This window comes from Gallus gallus, chromosome 4 (genome assembly GCF_016699485.2).
Source record: "Gallus gallus isolate bGalGal1 chromosome 4, bGalGal1.mat.broiler.GRCg7b, whole genome shotgun sequence".
NCBI lineage: Eukaryota > Metazoa > Chordata > Aves > Galliformes > Phasianidae > Gallus > Gallus gallus.
Genome location: NC_052535.1, coordinates 38,025,391 through 38,041,766, shown reverse-complemented (window position 1 = coordinate 38,041,766; position 16,376 = coordinate 38,025,391). Strand labels below are relative to the sequence as shown.

The window sequence follows — 16,376 nt, the reverse complement described above, 5'->3', positions numbered from 1 at the left end:
AACGTCTTCCATCTGGAGAGAACTCCCTTGTCTCATGCACAAAGCCTATTTTCCACCCACAAAATAAAAAGCATCTACAGGTCTTGAATTAATTGATCAACAGTATTACCATTGCTTCCTTCTTTCCCTCATTTTTCTATACGGACTTCCTACCTAAGTAGTTGCAAACCAGCTACAGAAACTTGGTTTTACTTTTTTTAATCAGTTCAAGAGTTATGCAAATTTGGAGTTCCTTTTTGTATCAGCACCTGAAAGCTGATATTACAGACGCTCTCTGAAAAGGTGACAGACAAGTGTACCTGGACTCTCCTCTGAAGTTTTCAGATATCTTCGCTGCATCATGATTAATGTTTAATATTATTCTCCCTGCAGTGCTCTGCTTTGCAGTTCAATTTCTAACTTAAAGGCATACAGCACACAGGCTGCTTCTCCTGGGAGTGACAGAACAGTTCACTCTCGGTTCATTCAGACCTGATCCTCTTTTGATTTCAAGCATCATGCTCTGCTCCATGAAAGCCGTTTGAAGAATTGCTGAAGTTCAAAAACTTATTTCATCTAACACTGTAAGGTTCTCACTTGTATCCTCCCCAAAATAAAAACTCAGCATGCATTTATTTGCCGCTGCATTTACACACGAAGGCATCAGTATAAAAAACTACAAATTAAGAAGTTTAAAATAAAGCTGTGAAAGCTGCCCTTCCATAGGAACAGAATTAGAAGCTGGGGTGTATACTATCTTTAAAATAGGCATTGCATAATGTAAAACACAAATAGCTATATATTCCAAAACTTAGCAGTAAATTATTGAAAGTTTGGTATTCAGTTCCAAGGATAAAGATCTTAAGGAGCTGCAACTGAACTGAGCTGCTCTTTGTTTTGAATATCCTGAGCTACCCACAGGAATAAAAGAATGAAAGAAGTCACTGACTGTGCCAAGCAGTTCAGCAATCATGCAGAATATCAGATACTACTGAAGTATTGCAGTTTCACCAGAAAAAAGCAGGTAGTAAAAACATGGGGATGGAGGATAGGAAGATGAATCAAATTTAGTAAGCTATTATGGGAAATGTAATTTGATGGTGTAAATCAGAATTGACCTCAAACACCAGGAAGTTTTCTCTGAGAATCAGTAACACTGTCCTTTTGTAGGAACAGCAGTAGAAGCTGCTGTTCCATATTCCCTTTAAATAAATGTTTCCACAGCAAGGACATATGCACCTGTGCACAGAATTTTACTTACATTTCGGAGCTGGCACAGAGACAAAGTCACAGTTGTGTCATCTAGAAGGGAACTTCTATCTCGTCCTTGCCCAAAGCTTTCACCATCTTCTAACACAAAGCTTCAAAACGGAAGAAAAAAAAAGTAAAATTCAGGTCATTTTGTAACAAAATACTTGAGTTAGGAATAAATAAATAAATAAATATCTTACATCAATCAGTTTCTTCTTTAAAAGAAAACACTAGCTCTTAGAAGTATAATACATTGACTCTGCAAGGCATGAAACGCTATCAAGGGAACGTATAATCACCTTAAATTATTCAAACAGCTTCTGCCTAAAAATGCACATTTCAGGTTTTCCACAACTCTAGTTTGCACACAAAGGAAGACTAACGAGATACGAGATTAATACTCCCTTTTATTTCTTGAGCTGGCAGAGACTGTGTCTACCATTTAATGTGAGAGCCAAGAATAAAACAGCACTGTCATTTAAGAGCCATTTCCCACAAAAAAAAAATAAAAAATAATAATAAAAAAAAATCCAACCCAGACCTTATTTGTTTCAATCAAGAGGACTAACAAATGCAACAAAGACGGAGTATATACCAATTGCGTGTTTGGTGATATTCTAAAGCAAACAGTAAATTGATCTCTAGAAGTTAAGTTAACATGCTCAGAATGACTTAAAAGATAGAGTAAGATTACATTTTTAGATGGACACTTCATCTTCTTAATACTTATATTATTAAAACCGTGATCCCCACAGAATTCAGAAACCCAAGCTTTCACCCAAGTGTACAGAAGCAGGCAGTACCTCAAAATGTCACACTACTTTTGCTATCATGTGATCACTGAAGACCAAGCTCTTTATTTTTTCTGCCCCCAGATACTGCACTCTGCTTGTTTTCACGTAATTTTAAATCCCAGGCCCAGCAAATTGATCTATATGAACACATAATTCTGTTTGTTAAAATCAGACTGGAGGATTAAGGTATCAAAATATTAAAAATGTTGCACCAAATTGCAACATGCTCAGCAGGAAGATAAAAGCAGCTATTCTGTAACAGCACTACAATTCTTAAAACTATGCATTTAAAAGAAAAACACACAAATATAAATCAGCTGATCTGCTAAAGAAATGAACTGACCATTCAGCACTGCTGCTCTGTGAAATCTTCAAGAGTGAGAATGCTACAGAATGAATTACTATTAGTACATAGTGTTTAAGCACAGTGAGACTTTTGTTTTTTATAAATCAAAGTTTAATGATGATGGAAAGGATGCTAAATTTAGGATCTTTCAGTTCATTATTTAGCACTCAGCCTACTTTTTCTTTCTTTCTTTTTTCCCCTCCAGATTTCAGAAAACAATGAGAAATACAGGTAAATAACAAACATGAATTGTTCAAATAATGCCTTAAACTGTTTAAGAAGGGATGTAAAATGATTTCCTGCTTTTTAAGAATGTTGTTTTAAATGTTTTTAAAATGTACACAGGTGTAGAAACAAAAAACTAAATAAAAACATTCTTTCACAATCACTTCTCCATACATCCTCCTTCCCTTAAAGTGCTTCTCTTTTCTTACTTGGGAAGCGTACAGACAGGTGGTTTTGATCGAATGATTTCCTTGTTGACAAGTTCTTTCTCTAAGTCTCCTCCAGCCAGACACCAGAGATAATAAACCTCTTCAATTGATCTTTCTGCTAGGTAATCGTTATCTTCATCTACAAGGTAAAAAAAAAAAAAAACATAAAAAATTAATTACAGCTTTTTAGGCAGCTTGTATTTCTTCTTATCGCTCTAAACAAATCTTGCTGAAGGAAAGTTACTACACTTGGGAGGTTCCAGACCATAATGTGAAGTTAGAGGCAAAAGTGATCCTCTCTTTGTGGGAAGGTTTACAGAAAGCATCAGAAAAATAAAACCCAAACAAACACAAGTACTTCTGCAGTTTGCCTTCATGCCAGAAAATACAATCAGTGAAATAAGTTGAAGGATGGACTTCTGCTTTCTGTATGGTTTTTTTTTTTTTTTCCTCCAAACAAAAGCCCACATTATTTTGTTCACGACAGTGCTAAGAGCACAGATAAGAAACTGATGACCCATATTGAGTAGTTACAGTGTCTTTCCTTCATGGACCGTGTACATTCTAAGAAGATACAAAATCTCAGTCCCCAAAAACTGTACAATAACATTTGCTAAATATGTAGGTATCTCAGAGTTCAAATAAAAATGCTAGTAAGGAATAAAAACTTTCAGCATACTGTAGTATTAAACTCAAAAAATTCTATCTTCTGTTCTAGAATACAACCTCTTTCATAGTTAGTTTGCCAGTACTTCCAAAAATAATCTGTTGCTATCACTCAACAGAATTCAGCTTCCAATTGACAATACAGTAAATTGTGTGTGGGGAATATCAGTACCTTGTACACACCCAAATTATAAAGGCAGAAGACGATAAAGGTATCTCGACATAAACTCAAATACTAACAATAACTGTTTATCCCTTGAGGCCAAAGCATAAAAATCCAGATACTATCCTTTAACTTGAACGCGCTCCTTCTAAATACGTTTGCCTCTATCTTTGTCCATTAAACAATCTACTACAAGAATGGAACATTATGCCATGTAATAGTTTATAATGTATTCAAAGAAAATGCAAAAATATTTTATTTTCATTCCCCATCCAAAGACATTCATCCCACTATCTGCTTTTACCTTTGCATAACTGACTTATGTCTTCAGGCAGCGTTAAGTCAGCACACCTCGGAGAGGACGAGAACAGTCCAGCAGGTTTGTGAAAGGGAGGGTATGCCAAAGATACTTCACTGAACAAATGGTCATGCATCAATTCCTCTGGAGTTGGCCTTAAGTAAAGACAATACAAAATTAAGTGTAAAGCACTTCCAAGAAGTGTTTGCTTTCAGTAAGAAACAGTCCCAGTAACAAATACTGTTATGTCAAACTTCAGATTTTTTTAATTTTTTTTTTTAGCACAGAAACCTGGCAATTTTGTTCAATTCATAACTTGTAACGCACTGTAGTCTGTTTACCCCCTAATTTGGTATCTCATATGAAATGAATATACGAAGCAATTATTTTCTTAATTTCTCTAAGCAAATATGGAAAAAAGTGCAAGTCCTCGATTGAAGAACAGAAGGCTACTACAGCTTTCAGATGAAAATTGTGGTGGACTGCCATAATAAAAAAGCACTTTGAAAGAAGAGATTTGAAGGAAGTCCTAACTCTCATGAACATCCAGAACCATTAAAGCTGAGAAATCTTAAACTGAATATGACTGAAGAGCTTTCCCACAGAAATATCCTGCATCAATCTCAAGGATTTGTACATTTGATCTTTTTGTTTCCAAAACCACTTCTTTCAAATATTGCAAAGTACTAAAACCAAATTGCTATCTGTTATAGATAGCAGAAGCCATTGGTAACCCAAAAAAACATTCAGCAACTGTTCTTCCTACTCTAATAAAGTTTATTAAGCATTTGAATTGAATACTTACCTCTTAGAAGGTTGGAATGTAAGGCATTTTTTCAGCAGAGTTATGACATTTTCAGAAAGATCCTGGAACATAAGAAAAAATGCAGAGGAGGTCCATTCATTACTGCCCAAATTCAGGAAGCCGCTTAACTCATACTTAGCTTTTAATATACAGGCTTGTCTTTGAAAGCAATAAAATTTCATGCCCATGCATATGAGGTTGGCGGCATGAGACCAAAATGGTGTGGAGAAGTAATTCCACCCCCCCACACTGGCTATGGGGAAAAAATGTTTGGAGAATCAGCAATGCATATACTTATTTTTATTTTATTTTATTTTTTAATCTACATATTTCGTATCCAGCTTGAAATAAGGCAATACTCGGGAACTCCCTTCTGGTAACAGTCAATTCTTTTTGCACAGTGTTTCAAAACATTCAAAGCAGGCACCAAAATTCAGTGATTAACCTTGTGGATGGGGAGGACCTGAGTTGTATAGAAAGAGAACTAACTTTCAGCATTTAAAAGAAAATTAACAACTTTGTGAACAATCCAGTAAGTATTAAAACTTTGACTGACAGTAAGTTTAGGACAGAATGAGCATTACTGGCACTGGGTACTTGAAAGGATCTTACATATGCAGTTGCAATATACTGCAATACATTCAGGTGATTAAACAAGTTTGGTTTCATAAAATAAGTGTGTACGTGTGTATAATTACAATATTACAATTATTTTTACTTTGCTATTTATACTTTACTATTCTTACTTATTACAATATTTTAATATATTTATAAAAATCACTATAAAAACAGATTAGCTATTTCATATTTGACAGAAAAGTTTATTTACATACAAGCAAGTGTAAACAAAGATTTCTTATATATTAATATATATTTTGCATGCATGAAATAGATATATACATTATATATTTCATACGTATGTATGAAACCCTATGCAACACAGCAGTAATAACGAGTTTTGGATATAATAGCATGGAATAGTAAACTAGTTTCACAAACCTTAATAATATCAAGGCAACCGTGTTCTTCAGCTAATACAGTTACAATATCATCTACATAGCCTTCAAAAAATAAACACAGCAGTAAAAAAAAGTTAAAGAACATGAAAAAAGTGATACCAATTAAGCAGGATAGCAGATAAAACCCCACCTTAAAACAGAACATTTAGCTGTTTTTTGTTGTGTTTTTTTAAAATTGACATTGCCACATCAGTTGAAGGTGAACTCTCAAAACCAGAAATGAAAATCACATTATCCCTTATGCAGAAATAAAATTGAAGCCTAGGAAAGTTAGGGAGTGAATCTGATTTAACAGTGAAAGTCTTCTTGGCAGGATTAGTAATTCAGAGAGCCAAATAAGTTCAGTCTTTGTACTTACTAAAAAATAAATAATTAAAAATACCTGCGCACAGAAGCTCAAAGTACTTATTTTTATTTGCTACTAGAAGATTGTACTAGCAGTGTTTTACAACTTATTTTCAACACGTTATTGAGATAATAATACTCAAGTCAGGCTGTAAACATTTTTCAGTGGATGAAGGTTAATAATGGCTTGCATTCAACTTGAAGGAGATTCAAACCCTTTCAGAAAGTTTTGCTAATAAATTGCACAGCAAACAGTGAGAATTTCAGCACCAAAGTACCCACTGCTCAATGAAAGAGATATTTGTACTGACAGTAACTAACTTGAAAGTATTGCTCTTCGTTCTGGGTAAATTCAATAACTTACAAATAATGCTTCAAATTCTGAATGTTCCTTCCTCATGATCCACATCAAATCAAACTTAAAATGCTACAAAGTAGTCCCAATTCCAGATTCATTAACTACGGACTTGAAATTTTGGCTTAATGCTTTCCTCGTTTGTAGATGAAGCCGAAAACAAAAGTCTAGATCCTAGTAATATGCTTCTCAGCTCTGATTTTATTTTCTATCTTCCTGTCTGAGTCCTGACTTTCCCTGCCTGGGATCACAATCCCTGCTACTGCAGGGACAGTTTTCTTTAGTGTTACACAATTCCTAATTCATTTCAGAGATGCCTGCAACACAGAACAACAATTAACCGACAAAGTTATCTGAGCATGCTTTTCCATATCTTGCCCATACTCGAACATACGCATGGCTCTTCTGCAGTTATTTTAGCTGGCACCCATCTCTGGCCCTTCCCTAGGCAAGCAGCTATTCTTCAAATATATATTTTGAGTTCCAGAGATGAAAGCAGACAAAAGGTAAAGCACCTTAGGACTGAGCATCACAAGCTGACTAGTTTGCATAGCTCCACTTATAGCACTGTCCAGAAACTAAAAAATAAAAAAACTGGTTTTGTGCTACTTACCTAGTGTAATTACAAATTTTAATCTTTCTGCAATCTCCAAAGTCTGGAACAATTTTCTCCCCTAAATGAATAATATGATCAAATCAGATAAAAAATTCAATCCTACTACATCAAAATATTTAGATAGCATACACAGACAGCAACCACCTCTATACACAGACAGGGAAATAAACTTCTAAAATTAATTTTGGAATATTTGGAGAAACTTTTTATTAGAACACAAAACATCATTTACATCAAATATACCAGGCAGCTTCATGCCATCATAAAGAAAAATGCATAATTTATAATGTCTCTTACCTGGAACAAATGCGAACCAAACAAGAAATGTGCCAGACAAAGTCCCAAGTTGCCTTAGCAAACCTACAAATGTACTATTAATTCAGCAACAGGCTTTCAAAAACTATTTTTTCCAACAGGACATAAACAAAGGTGATATTCATGCCCATTACATGTTTAACTGTCACAGCTTGTATTGCACAGTCCTTATGAAAAATAATCTATACTTTGTTTCTAAAATGTTTCCAAAATGTCCTTATCGGACGTTAAGAAAATGTATGCTTTAAAGGAGTAATAACAAATGATCTATGAACTTTGTGAGAATTTACAGAAGCACACAATATACAAGAATCCAATTCCAACATCCTGATGTATTCACTACATACAACATGTTTTTGATCGTGCATTTGTCAGATGATGTAATTACATAATGAGACTATATATTAGTTCTAACATATTTGCTAGACCTTGTGTCTTTGTCGAATGTTGTCTTTGAATGAAAAAGTGCAATATATCATGTAGAAGTAGTAATGTCAGCTTAATTTATCTCAAGTTCTAAAGCCAAATACCTATTTTCCAGATAAGCCTGTTATTCCCTACTGAAGCTCTTTAGGCTCTGGTAATAAGGTAGATGTACTGCTCTCATAGTAAAGAAACTTTATTCATCATTCTTTTCAAAGAGAATGAGAGCATAACACCAATAGCCACCTCACACTTACAAGTATAACTAAAACAACTAAAAAAAATATTTAGAGAGATTTATTGGTTTAGAGCCTACTGCTCACTAAGAATTAGACCTTGCAATTGCATCATCGTGGCTCAACATGCAGCTGCCCTTCATGGTAACTCCTGTACTCACACCAAGCCAACATGCATGCAGTAACTTGAACCAGCACCACCAATACTGATCACGTAGAATTGCTAATGTAGTCTGATATTTGGAGTAAAGCGACAGGTGAAGTGCAATCATGCTAATGTAACTATTCCCCAAGAATCACAATGAAGAAAATTATCCTCTTACATACCACACAAAGCTCAAATAGTATTATGCCAAGAGACCAGAGATCTGATTTAGGGCCAGAAGGCAGAGGCTTCTCACACTGAGTATGATCACTTGGTTTGACCATTCCCTGCGCAATTACTTCAGGTGCCAGATAAGATGGGTACCTAGAAAAATGCAGTAACATTAAGTAATAATCTGTTTGTCCAAAAATCTATCATTCGGATACAATAATCAAAATTGTTTTGCATTCTGAGAAATTAGAATTCATACCAAAATGCAAATTGTTCTATTTAGCCACAACAAACACTGAAGTACTTTCACTCCCAACTGCACAAGTGTCTAGCATATGAAAGATCAAATTTTTATTAGTAGGTCTTTTATAAGTGGAAGTATCATCAATTCTCAAAGTAGTATACCTATATTTCTCAAAGTAAACATATTTATTTAATGTAGTAGTGCTGAAATTCAATACGTACCCTGAATCGATTGTTCTCCATCATCATCATTCCCATCAAATAATTTTTGATTTAGCAAAAAAAAAAAAAAAAAACCCCACAACCCCAAACCAACTAAGAGTTACGCATTCTACCTGCTGCTAAATCAATCTGAAATATCATAACCATTTATCCCTTCAATCATTCGCCAGAATACATTAAAAAAAATCTGAAAACAAGATTCGAAGGCAAACATCATGACTATTTCTGTGTATCCAAATGAATACATCCCCAATATGTTTATTCTATGCAGCTGCATTCTTACCCTATAGGAAAATCAACATCAACACCCTGAGCAGTCATATGGTAAAGTCCAAATTTAGCCAACTTGACGTGTCCCTGAAGAGGAGAATAATAATTAAAAACAAACAAACAAACCACTAAAAAAAAAAAAGGGCAGCAGTATCAGACATAGTAAGTATCTGTATTTAAGTTTTTTTTAAAGAATCATTTTCATGCAAACTGCATTAGCTGTTGAGGCAGACACCCATAAGAAGTCAGCCCTTTAAGTTTTTGTTTCATATTCTAAGCAGAATTCCACTGTAAGTTAGTAAGGTGCTTATTTCCAATGCTTTTACTTTCTACGAGCGCAAAGTAATCACTCTGGAGCACACAAGCAAGTCAGATCTTTGAAAGCTACAGTATATTCTCAGTAAATTTAAAAAGCTTAAATATTCTACTGAACATAATTCCTGTTTGAAATATTTCACAATCCCATTTGAATCCCAGAACTCCTTAAGCAGCCCCACTATTCTCCCACTTCTTCCATTTAGCTAGCCTGGCTCCTCCACCAGTCTTGACCATCAGCTCATTATTATCTTCCTCTCCTTAACTGTATCCACACATATTTCAACCAAACATGTTTTGCAGGTGTTTGATTTTATTCCGAGAAGGCAGAAATATAACACCAAAATGAAAATATTAAAAATGGCACAGAATTTAAACTGATACATTTCTGCTGTTTTTTGAACTATTTTCAGCCAGCCTGCAGATGGTGCAACAGTAAAGGCTACATCAGCAAGCAATACGGCAAGGAAAAAACTTGGAATTTTATGGCCTCATGACCCCTTTTGTTCTTAACTGATTTTAGTATTACCTTCAAATTGTAAGTATTTTGCTTGTTAGTGCATTATTACGATTTTCACTTGTTTACAAGTAATTTATAAAAGATCCCATTAATAAGTGTTCCTCGCTTCCTTTCTCTTCTTTTCTTTCTGCTTTCCAAGGGAAGACCTAGCTATTCTATTTAAAGCAAGTAAGAAGTGGAAGGAGAGAAGGGCTGTTCACATAAGCTATTTTAGCTGTCAGTTCAGATACAGTGATGGCAGTGAATAAAACAGTAGCTATTGGTTTTCTTATCTTTTATGAGGGGAAACCTTCATTCCACACTGCCAACCCAGCAGTCTGCGACAGAACAGAATTGACAGACTGCAATTTTAATAATTTAACATGAACAAAGAAATCTGTTGATATTTGAAAATGACATTTCAGATCACCATGAAACACAGGGAACTAATAGGGAACAGCAAACTAGCTTGAAAAAAATATATATCTATTTTAAAAATTAGGAATACCTTGTAACTATAATGCTGACAATCAAGGAGACGTCAATCTCTACTTTAAGAAGGATGAAAAACATGGTTTGTGATAGAAAAAAGCGGGACCAGAGACAAATCTGCAGTGATCCAGATGAATCACTTGAAATTTAGGAAAAAGGGGAAAGCTAGTAAAAACCCCTACACTTTTCCCATATATACAATTGCTTCACTCACCCTAAAAAGAAGGGCTGCCACAGTTGAGTCTCCAAATATGACACAGCATGCTACTTGTTGTCAGTAAGAGGAAAAAACAAAACACAGGCTCATTCATGTAGCTGTACCTTTCGATCCAAAAGTATATTGCGAGGGGAGAGTGCTCGGTGGACCATTCCATGTTTGTTCATATACTGCAAACCTTGCAGAACCTCGTATGCAATGCACAAAATCCTTGAGGAACTGAAAATAAAAGGGAAGAACATAAAAAATGTGCACAACAGCAAAATGAAGAGGTGCATTACAGAGTGGAGGGAGGGGGAAACTAACTTAGTTTACTCAAGATCAAAGTGAATTTAAGTTTCATTATCAGCTATTCACTGCTATCAGAAAGCCAAAATTTTACTATTAGAGCAAATAGCTGCATTTTGACAAAAGCCTCAAGTTCAAGAAATGCTCACAGGTGACTGCAACAAAAAAAATACTGAGAAGATCTACATTAAAAATAGTCTATTAAGATCCTTCAGTGAGCTTACATGGAGTTACTCTCTGGTCTTTACCCCTTTCCAAGAAGAAACTCTGTACTACTTCTCACTAGCTGCAAACACAGACTTTTCAGTTAAATTTTAAGCACAAGAGGAATCTAGCCTAACAGACATCCACACTACTGTTACTTGGATAGTAGCATTTGGAAGTGATTCTCAAGGTCTTCGCAATTCAACCAAAACCACACTGCTAATGATCACAAAAACAAAACAAAACCCCACAACCACCTCACGCCTTCCTCACTGGCACTTTCTCTTCCCCATCCCTCCTATCCTCAATTTACACGACACATAACAGCACTAGAAGCAGTTAGCTATGTAGCGCAGACCACAGTAATTTTTAGGCAAAGATATAACTGTGGTATATCTACGATGCAGGCTTTCAGTTTTTCCTGACATTTTGTTTGTACCATCTATATTACCACTAATTATTGCAAATCAAATCCTCTTTTTTATTTTTATTTTTTACTTTTGCACAACTTGGCAAAAGTGTTACTGTGAAAAGTAACTGATGATGAACTCAAATTTTCAGTAAGGAACCACTGCATGTGAACAATTAAAGCGTGATGGGATATGTCAGCCTAAAAAGGGTTTTTTGGTAGACCTTTAAAAAAACGCAGCTCTGTGCCTGAGAGCTGCAGTATCGGCTGTTGGCACTAGGAGGCCTCAGCCACCTATTTATTCTCTGCATTGTTTCAGAATTCAGAAAAATAGAAACTAGGCAAAGACATGAAAATACTGTTTTTGGATTCTTCGTTATTTACAATAAATCCTCCATGGCACTGCATTGACAACCAACACATGAATGATAAGTATTTTTCGTTATATAGGTTTCTCAGTCCTTTATACACTTAATGCTGTCCTTGTAGGGAGAAGTGTTCAGTCAAGCACATCATGTCAAGCTGAAGCGAGTACAGCGAGTACACCTCCCCAGAAGAATAAGAATTCTGTATAACAAGCTCTTTTATAGTGCTGTTTCCCATTAACTAGCTCTAGTTTCATTTTTTTAAGTAGAACACATTGTTTGTGCCTATTCCCAGGAGATTTGCATTTAATTGCAAAGGACCTGACAACTAAAAATCCAAATAGCTATTGCGCTATTGCTGAGCACCATCCATCTCTATGCTGCAAACTCTCCTCCTGAGAGCAACCAAGCTCAAGTGAGGTCCCCTGCTTCACAGGAGGTCAGACTACCGTTTCGTTTCACAGTTTCTAAGGCCACTGTGAGCACTGAAGCAAGTTTCCAGAAGTGCAGAAGGTGCAGTCTTGAAGTTGCCTCTAAGCATCAAGTATGTCAATCTTTTAAGGAAAAAATAAATAAATAAATGTAATCCTAAACAAGGAGGACATTTAGGTCACCAAACACAGGGAGTGAAGTCTTTGCTGATACTTAAAATTTTTACTCATTACCTAGAAGCTTATCATTCAATAGACCAACCAGCGTCTTAAGTACGATATGAGCTCTTAAAGTGGAGGGGCTTCAGCATCCTTGAACAGGAGGTGGGAAGAGAAGAAAGAAGAAATAATATGATTTATAAAATAGCAAAAAAAAAAAAAAGAAAAAAGAAAACAGAGGCATATTAGATTTGATACCAACAGCTGCTATACCACTGACCTAACAAGGGCCTACATTCAAGTTACGTGGTATGAAAAAACTTGTTCATCTCATCAAAGTCATGATGGCAACTTTAAACTGTGGTGAAGGAAATTATTGCATTGCTCAAGGCAGATATGGTAGGAAGCATTCAGTAAAAGCACAAAGTCTGACATTCACTTCAAAAAGTGACCTGAAGATCTGAAGGGATATCAATCATCTTCAGCTTCTACTTTTCCTAAAAATAGTTTTTAGCTTCTTCTCTCCACTAACAGGAAAAAAACCAGAGAAGCAGCAGGAATTTACCTGCAAAAGAAACACTTCAGAGACAAGGGGAAAAAAAAAGATACGATATCTTTACACCTAACAGTACTTTTTCAAGGAATAGGCTTCATTTTTAATTCTCCTTTTTTCTTAGCTTGCATACCAACAAAGCTACTCAGATACAATCTACTCAGTCACTTTTAAGAAAGGATCATCTTCAAGTGAGAGGACTGCATACGAATATGAAAATCAAACTTGCTGATTTAATCATTGCCTTTTTATACCTGATTCAAAGAAAATAAGTAGTCACAAAAGGGGGGTAACCTGTATTCTTCCACTCCAGAAATGAAGAATTGAAAGAACATAAGGATTAATCTAATACTGGGTTTAGAGTTGGAACCTGAAGGTGTAGAAGCATAGGAAAGGAAGCAAAAAGGATAGCTCAATTCCTTCCTCATATATTCCTTTGGTAAATAGGAAAAAATACTCTAGAAGTCGATAGAAGCAAATTCAGCCAATAGTACAAAACCAGCATGGTTAAGAGAGGCATGTGCATGGCATTTGTGGGGGAAGACAGAAGAGGAGACTTAAAAACCCACAAAAATGAGGATTGTTTTATTACCTCCAGGAATTTGTCAGACCAAAAGCTATACCAGACAAATGACTAATTTCCACACACTAATAGTACGCAGGTGGCTGCATTGTGCCTTTACAAAAAGAAATAAACTTTTCCATTTAGCAAGCAGCCTGATCTCCAGTCTGTTGAATTCCTACTGCCAGGGAGGTGTAGCTGTTTTCTCAAAGTTTGCTTCAATCAACCTCATGCGTCACAGAAAACAGATGTTCTAGCAAAGCTTCAAATTCTTGTGGTGCTGCAGACTCACTGATGTGATTATCTGATTTCTTAGGACACTTTGGTCACTTTTCGGATTCAGACAGAGGAAAGCAAAAAAAAAAAAAAAAGGTTTTTCTTGCAAATGTTCTTGCACCCACTGCCATCTTCCTTATGATTGAGAAAAGTACCTGGGCCAGGATGAAAGGGAAAAATGTGTACTAATAGAAAGTGGCATACTGACACCCTTGTCTTTCTTCAAATGATGAGTTACTAACAATCAGAGTGGAGAAGAGAGATTTATCAGTGACTAAATAAAGACAACACACTCCTAAAATAACTGAGAGCTGAGTGAGCATACTCATTCAGCAGTGACAGGGTACTACCTGTGAACAAATGTATGTGGAGAGTTGCCCAAGGCATAAGACAACAGCATAAGTGCAGGAGTAAAATAAAAAAGGTTTATAATTTCCAATGTAAATATTTATACTTTAAGACAGAAGGATTCTGAATTCTTGAAAAAAACAAACAAAAACCCACCTACCTACAATAACCATATAAGAAACTGAATCAGAATCTCCAAGATATGATACTCTGGTAACAAGTTACTGCAATGTATTATTACCATTTTAGGCAAAAATCAATGGCCTTTCAAACCTTAAACTACGGCATACTAGGTCAGACCCCAAACTAATTTATTTGAGTCCAGTATCCTTTTTCCTAAGAAGATAATAGGCCTGTCAGTTACTCTGAAAATCCACAGCCACCAAGTATTCTGTAAGAATTCCCTGCTATGTTATCAAGGGGCTCACTTCATGGTGTCCTGTTGCTCTAAATTCCAGATGAATAATTTGAAATTTCAGCTTGAAGTAAAGAAAATGATTGCCAAACTGCAGAGTAGGAAAGGAGGTTTTGGAAAAATCCATTTGACAGCCAGCAGCAGTAGTCCCTGTGCATACCACAGATTGCTGAGGGGAAAATAAAAACTACTTTACTGCCTTGAATACTTTCAAAAAAAAAAAAAAAAGAGGACTGTAGATCATACAGTTGGAAATCAGAGGTGGGTGGAGTCGGGAGACTTGACCTATTAAACTGTGGAATAAGAGAATTCCAAAGAGAGAAAAGAAAGAATGAAAAGAAGAGGTAAAAGGTCAGCATTCGTTTCAATATCACAGAATTTAGATTCACTCAGGTTTCCTTTCCTTCACTTGAATGGCAAACTAATGCTCATCTACACAAGAACTCACTGTATTCATCTTTAACAGAAGCGCATTCATAACGTTAATTGGAAAGATGTTTTCTCCGTACTTCTTCATTGCTACAACAAAACAGTTAAAAATGAAAGAGCAACCAAGTAGCACACAAGATCTTCCTGCCTGCTTACTGATTACAGTCATGCTTTCAGCTAAAGAAAGCAATCTCCTTTTTGGTGACTTCAATGCAGGCAGCTGTAGCTATTTCAGGGTGGTTAACAGGAACACACCGTTATACGTGGACAGCAGTTGAGGGAACAAAGATATTTGGGGCTTGACGCAAAATGGAGGTAGCAGCGTAACTTTGGCGCATGAGAAATACTTCTGGCTGTCACATAAGCATTTGTGGTATTTTTAATTGGTAATGGCAGCTTTTGGGTTTCTAAATCGACCAAAAAGCTTAGTGCACTATTCTGAAAAAGAGTGTTCCATACGGTGCAATGAATGGAGGTCCAGCTAGAATTTGACAAAGGAATGGCACCACAAGAATGCCTCATCTGGATAACTGCAGAGAGCCCTGTAATTTTTGTACCTACTGGAGATACATATGTCATTTAGTGTTAGAAATCATACTTCTTCATTGTAGTGACAATTCAAGGCAAGAGGGAATTTATAACAAATGGAACTAGAACTATTTTGACTGCCCTCAGGAAGGCACAACAAAACCAAGAGGAGTAAGGTTATGCTGATTATACCATGTTCAAGTGTTTCCATTTCCCTAGATTTCAAGCATATGGGCACACGCATAGAAATGCATGCTTAAGAAGCTCCTTATCCAATCTGTGCATCTTGCTCTAACACTAGATTATTGCTGAAAAAGTGAAAACTGGAGGAAGAACATCTCAGCAATCAGAGCGTTAAGAGACGTATGACACTGGTATACAGGAGCATAAAGACAGACTCCTCTTCCAAAGAGGAAGGTCAGACAGGGTCTGCCCTGAGGAAATATACCAGTGTGACACAAACCAGCAAAGCCATCAATCACTACTCCAGACCTTGTGAGACAAACAAGCACTTGGAATTCAGGAAGGAGACTCATCCCAACAAACTGTGTTCAAAGTGGAACAGAATCAGGTTGTGAACAGATGTAATGTTTCCGAACTCATAAAAATTACAATACTTTAATACAATCAAAACTACAAACCAAAGAAAATAACATTTGGAGTTAGTTCTGTTACAGTGAATGATGCAGATATATTGGTTAGGAGAGGTGCGGCCAAGTGGTTACAGCAAAGAATGAAGTTTGGGTATAATCCCAGCTGAGACAACCACTACGCTGACCTCAAGAAAGCC

General features: G+C 36.0%; 1 protein-coding gene across 3 annotated transcripts in view; it reads right to left on the bottom strand.

The window, feature by feature from the left end:
• TBCK (TBC1 domain containing kinase) overlaps window positions 1-16,376 on the bottom strand; it is a 94,691-nt gene that overhangs the window by 58,725 nt on the left and 19,590 nt on the right. For all 3 annotated transcript variants that reach the window (NM_001012577.2, NM_001396974.1, XM_025149626.3), the window contains exons 4-12: window positions 10,724-10,838; window positions 9,110-9,183; window positions 8,373-8,514; window positions 7,069-7,129; window positions 5,736-5,797; window positions 4,737-4,798; window positions 3,938-4,086; window positions 2,805-2,943; window positions 1,241-1,340 (exon numbers count right to left, since the gene is read on the bottom strand). In NM_001012577.2, coding sequence (NP_001012595.2) covers window positions 1,241-1,340; window positions 2,805-2,943; window positions 3,938-4,086; window positions 4,737-4,798; window positions 5,736-5,797; window positions 7,069-7,129; window positions 8,373-8,514; window positions 9,110-9,183; window positions 10,724-10,838 — 904 coding nt within the window. The remainder of the gene's footprint in view (window positions 1-1,240; window positions 1,341-2,804; window positions 2,944-3,937; window positions 4,087-4,736; window positions 4,799-5,735; window positions 5,798-7,068; window positions 7,130-8,372; window positions 8,515-9,109; window positions 9,184-10,723; window positions 10,839-16,376) is intronic.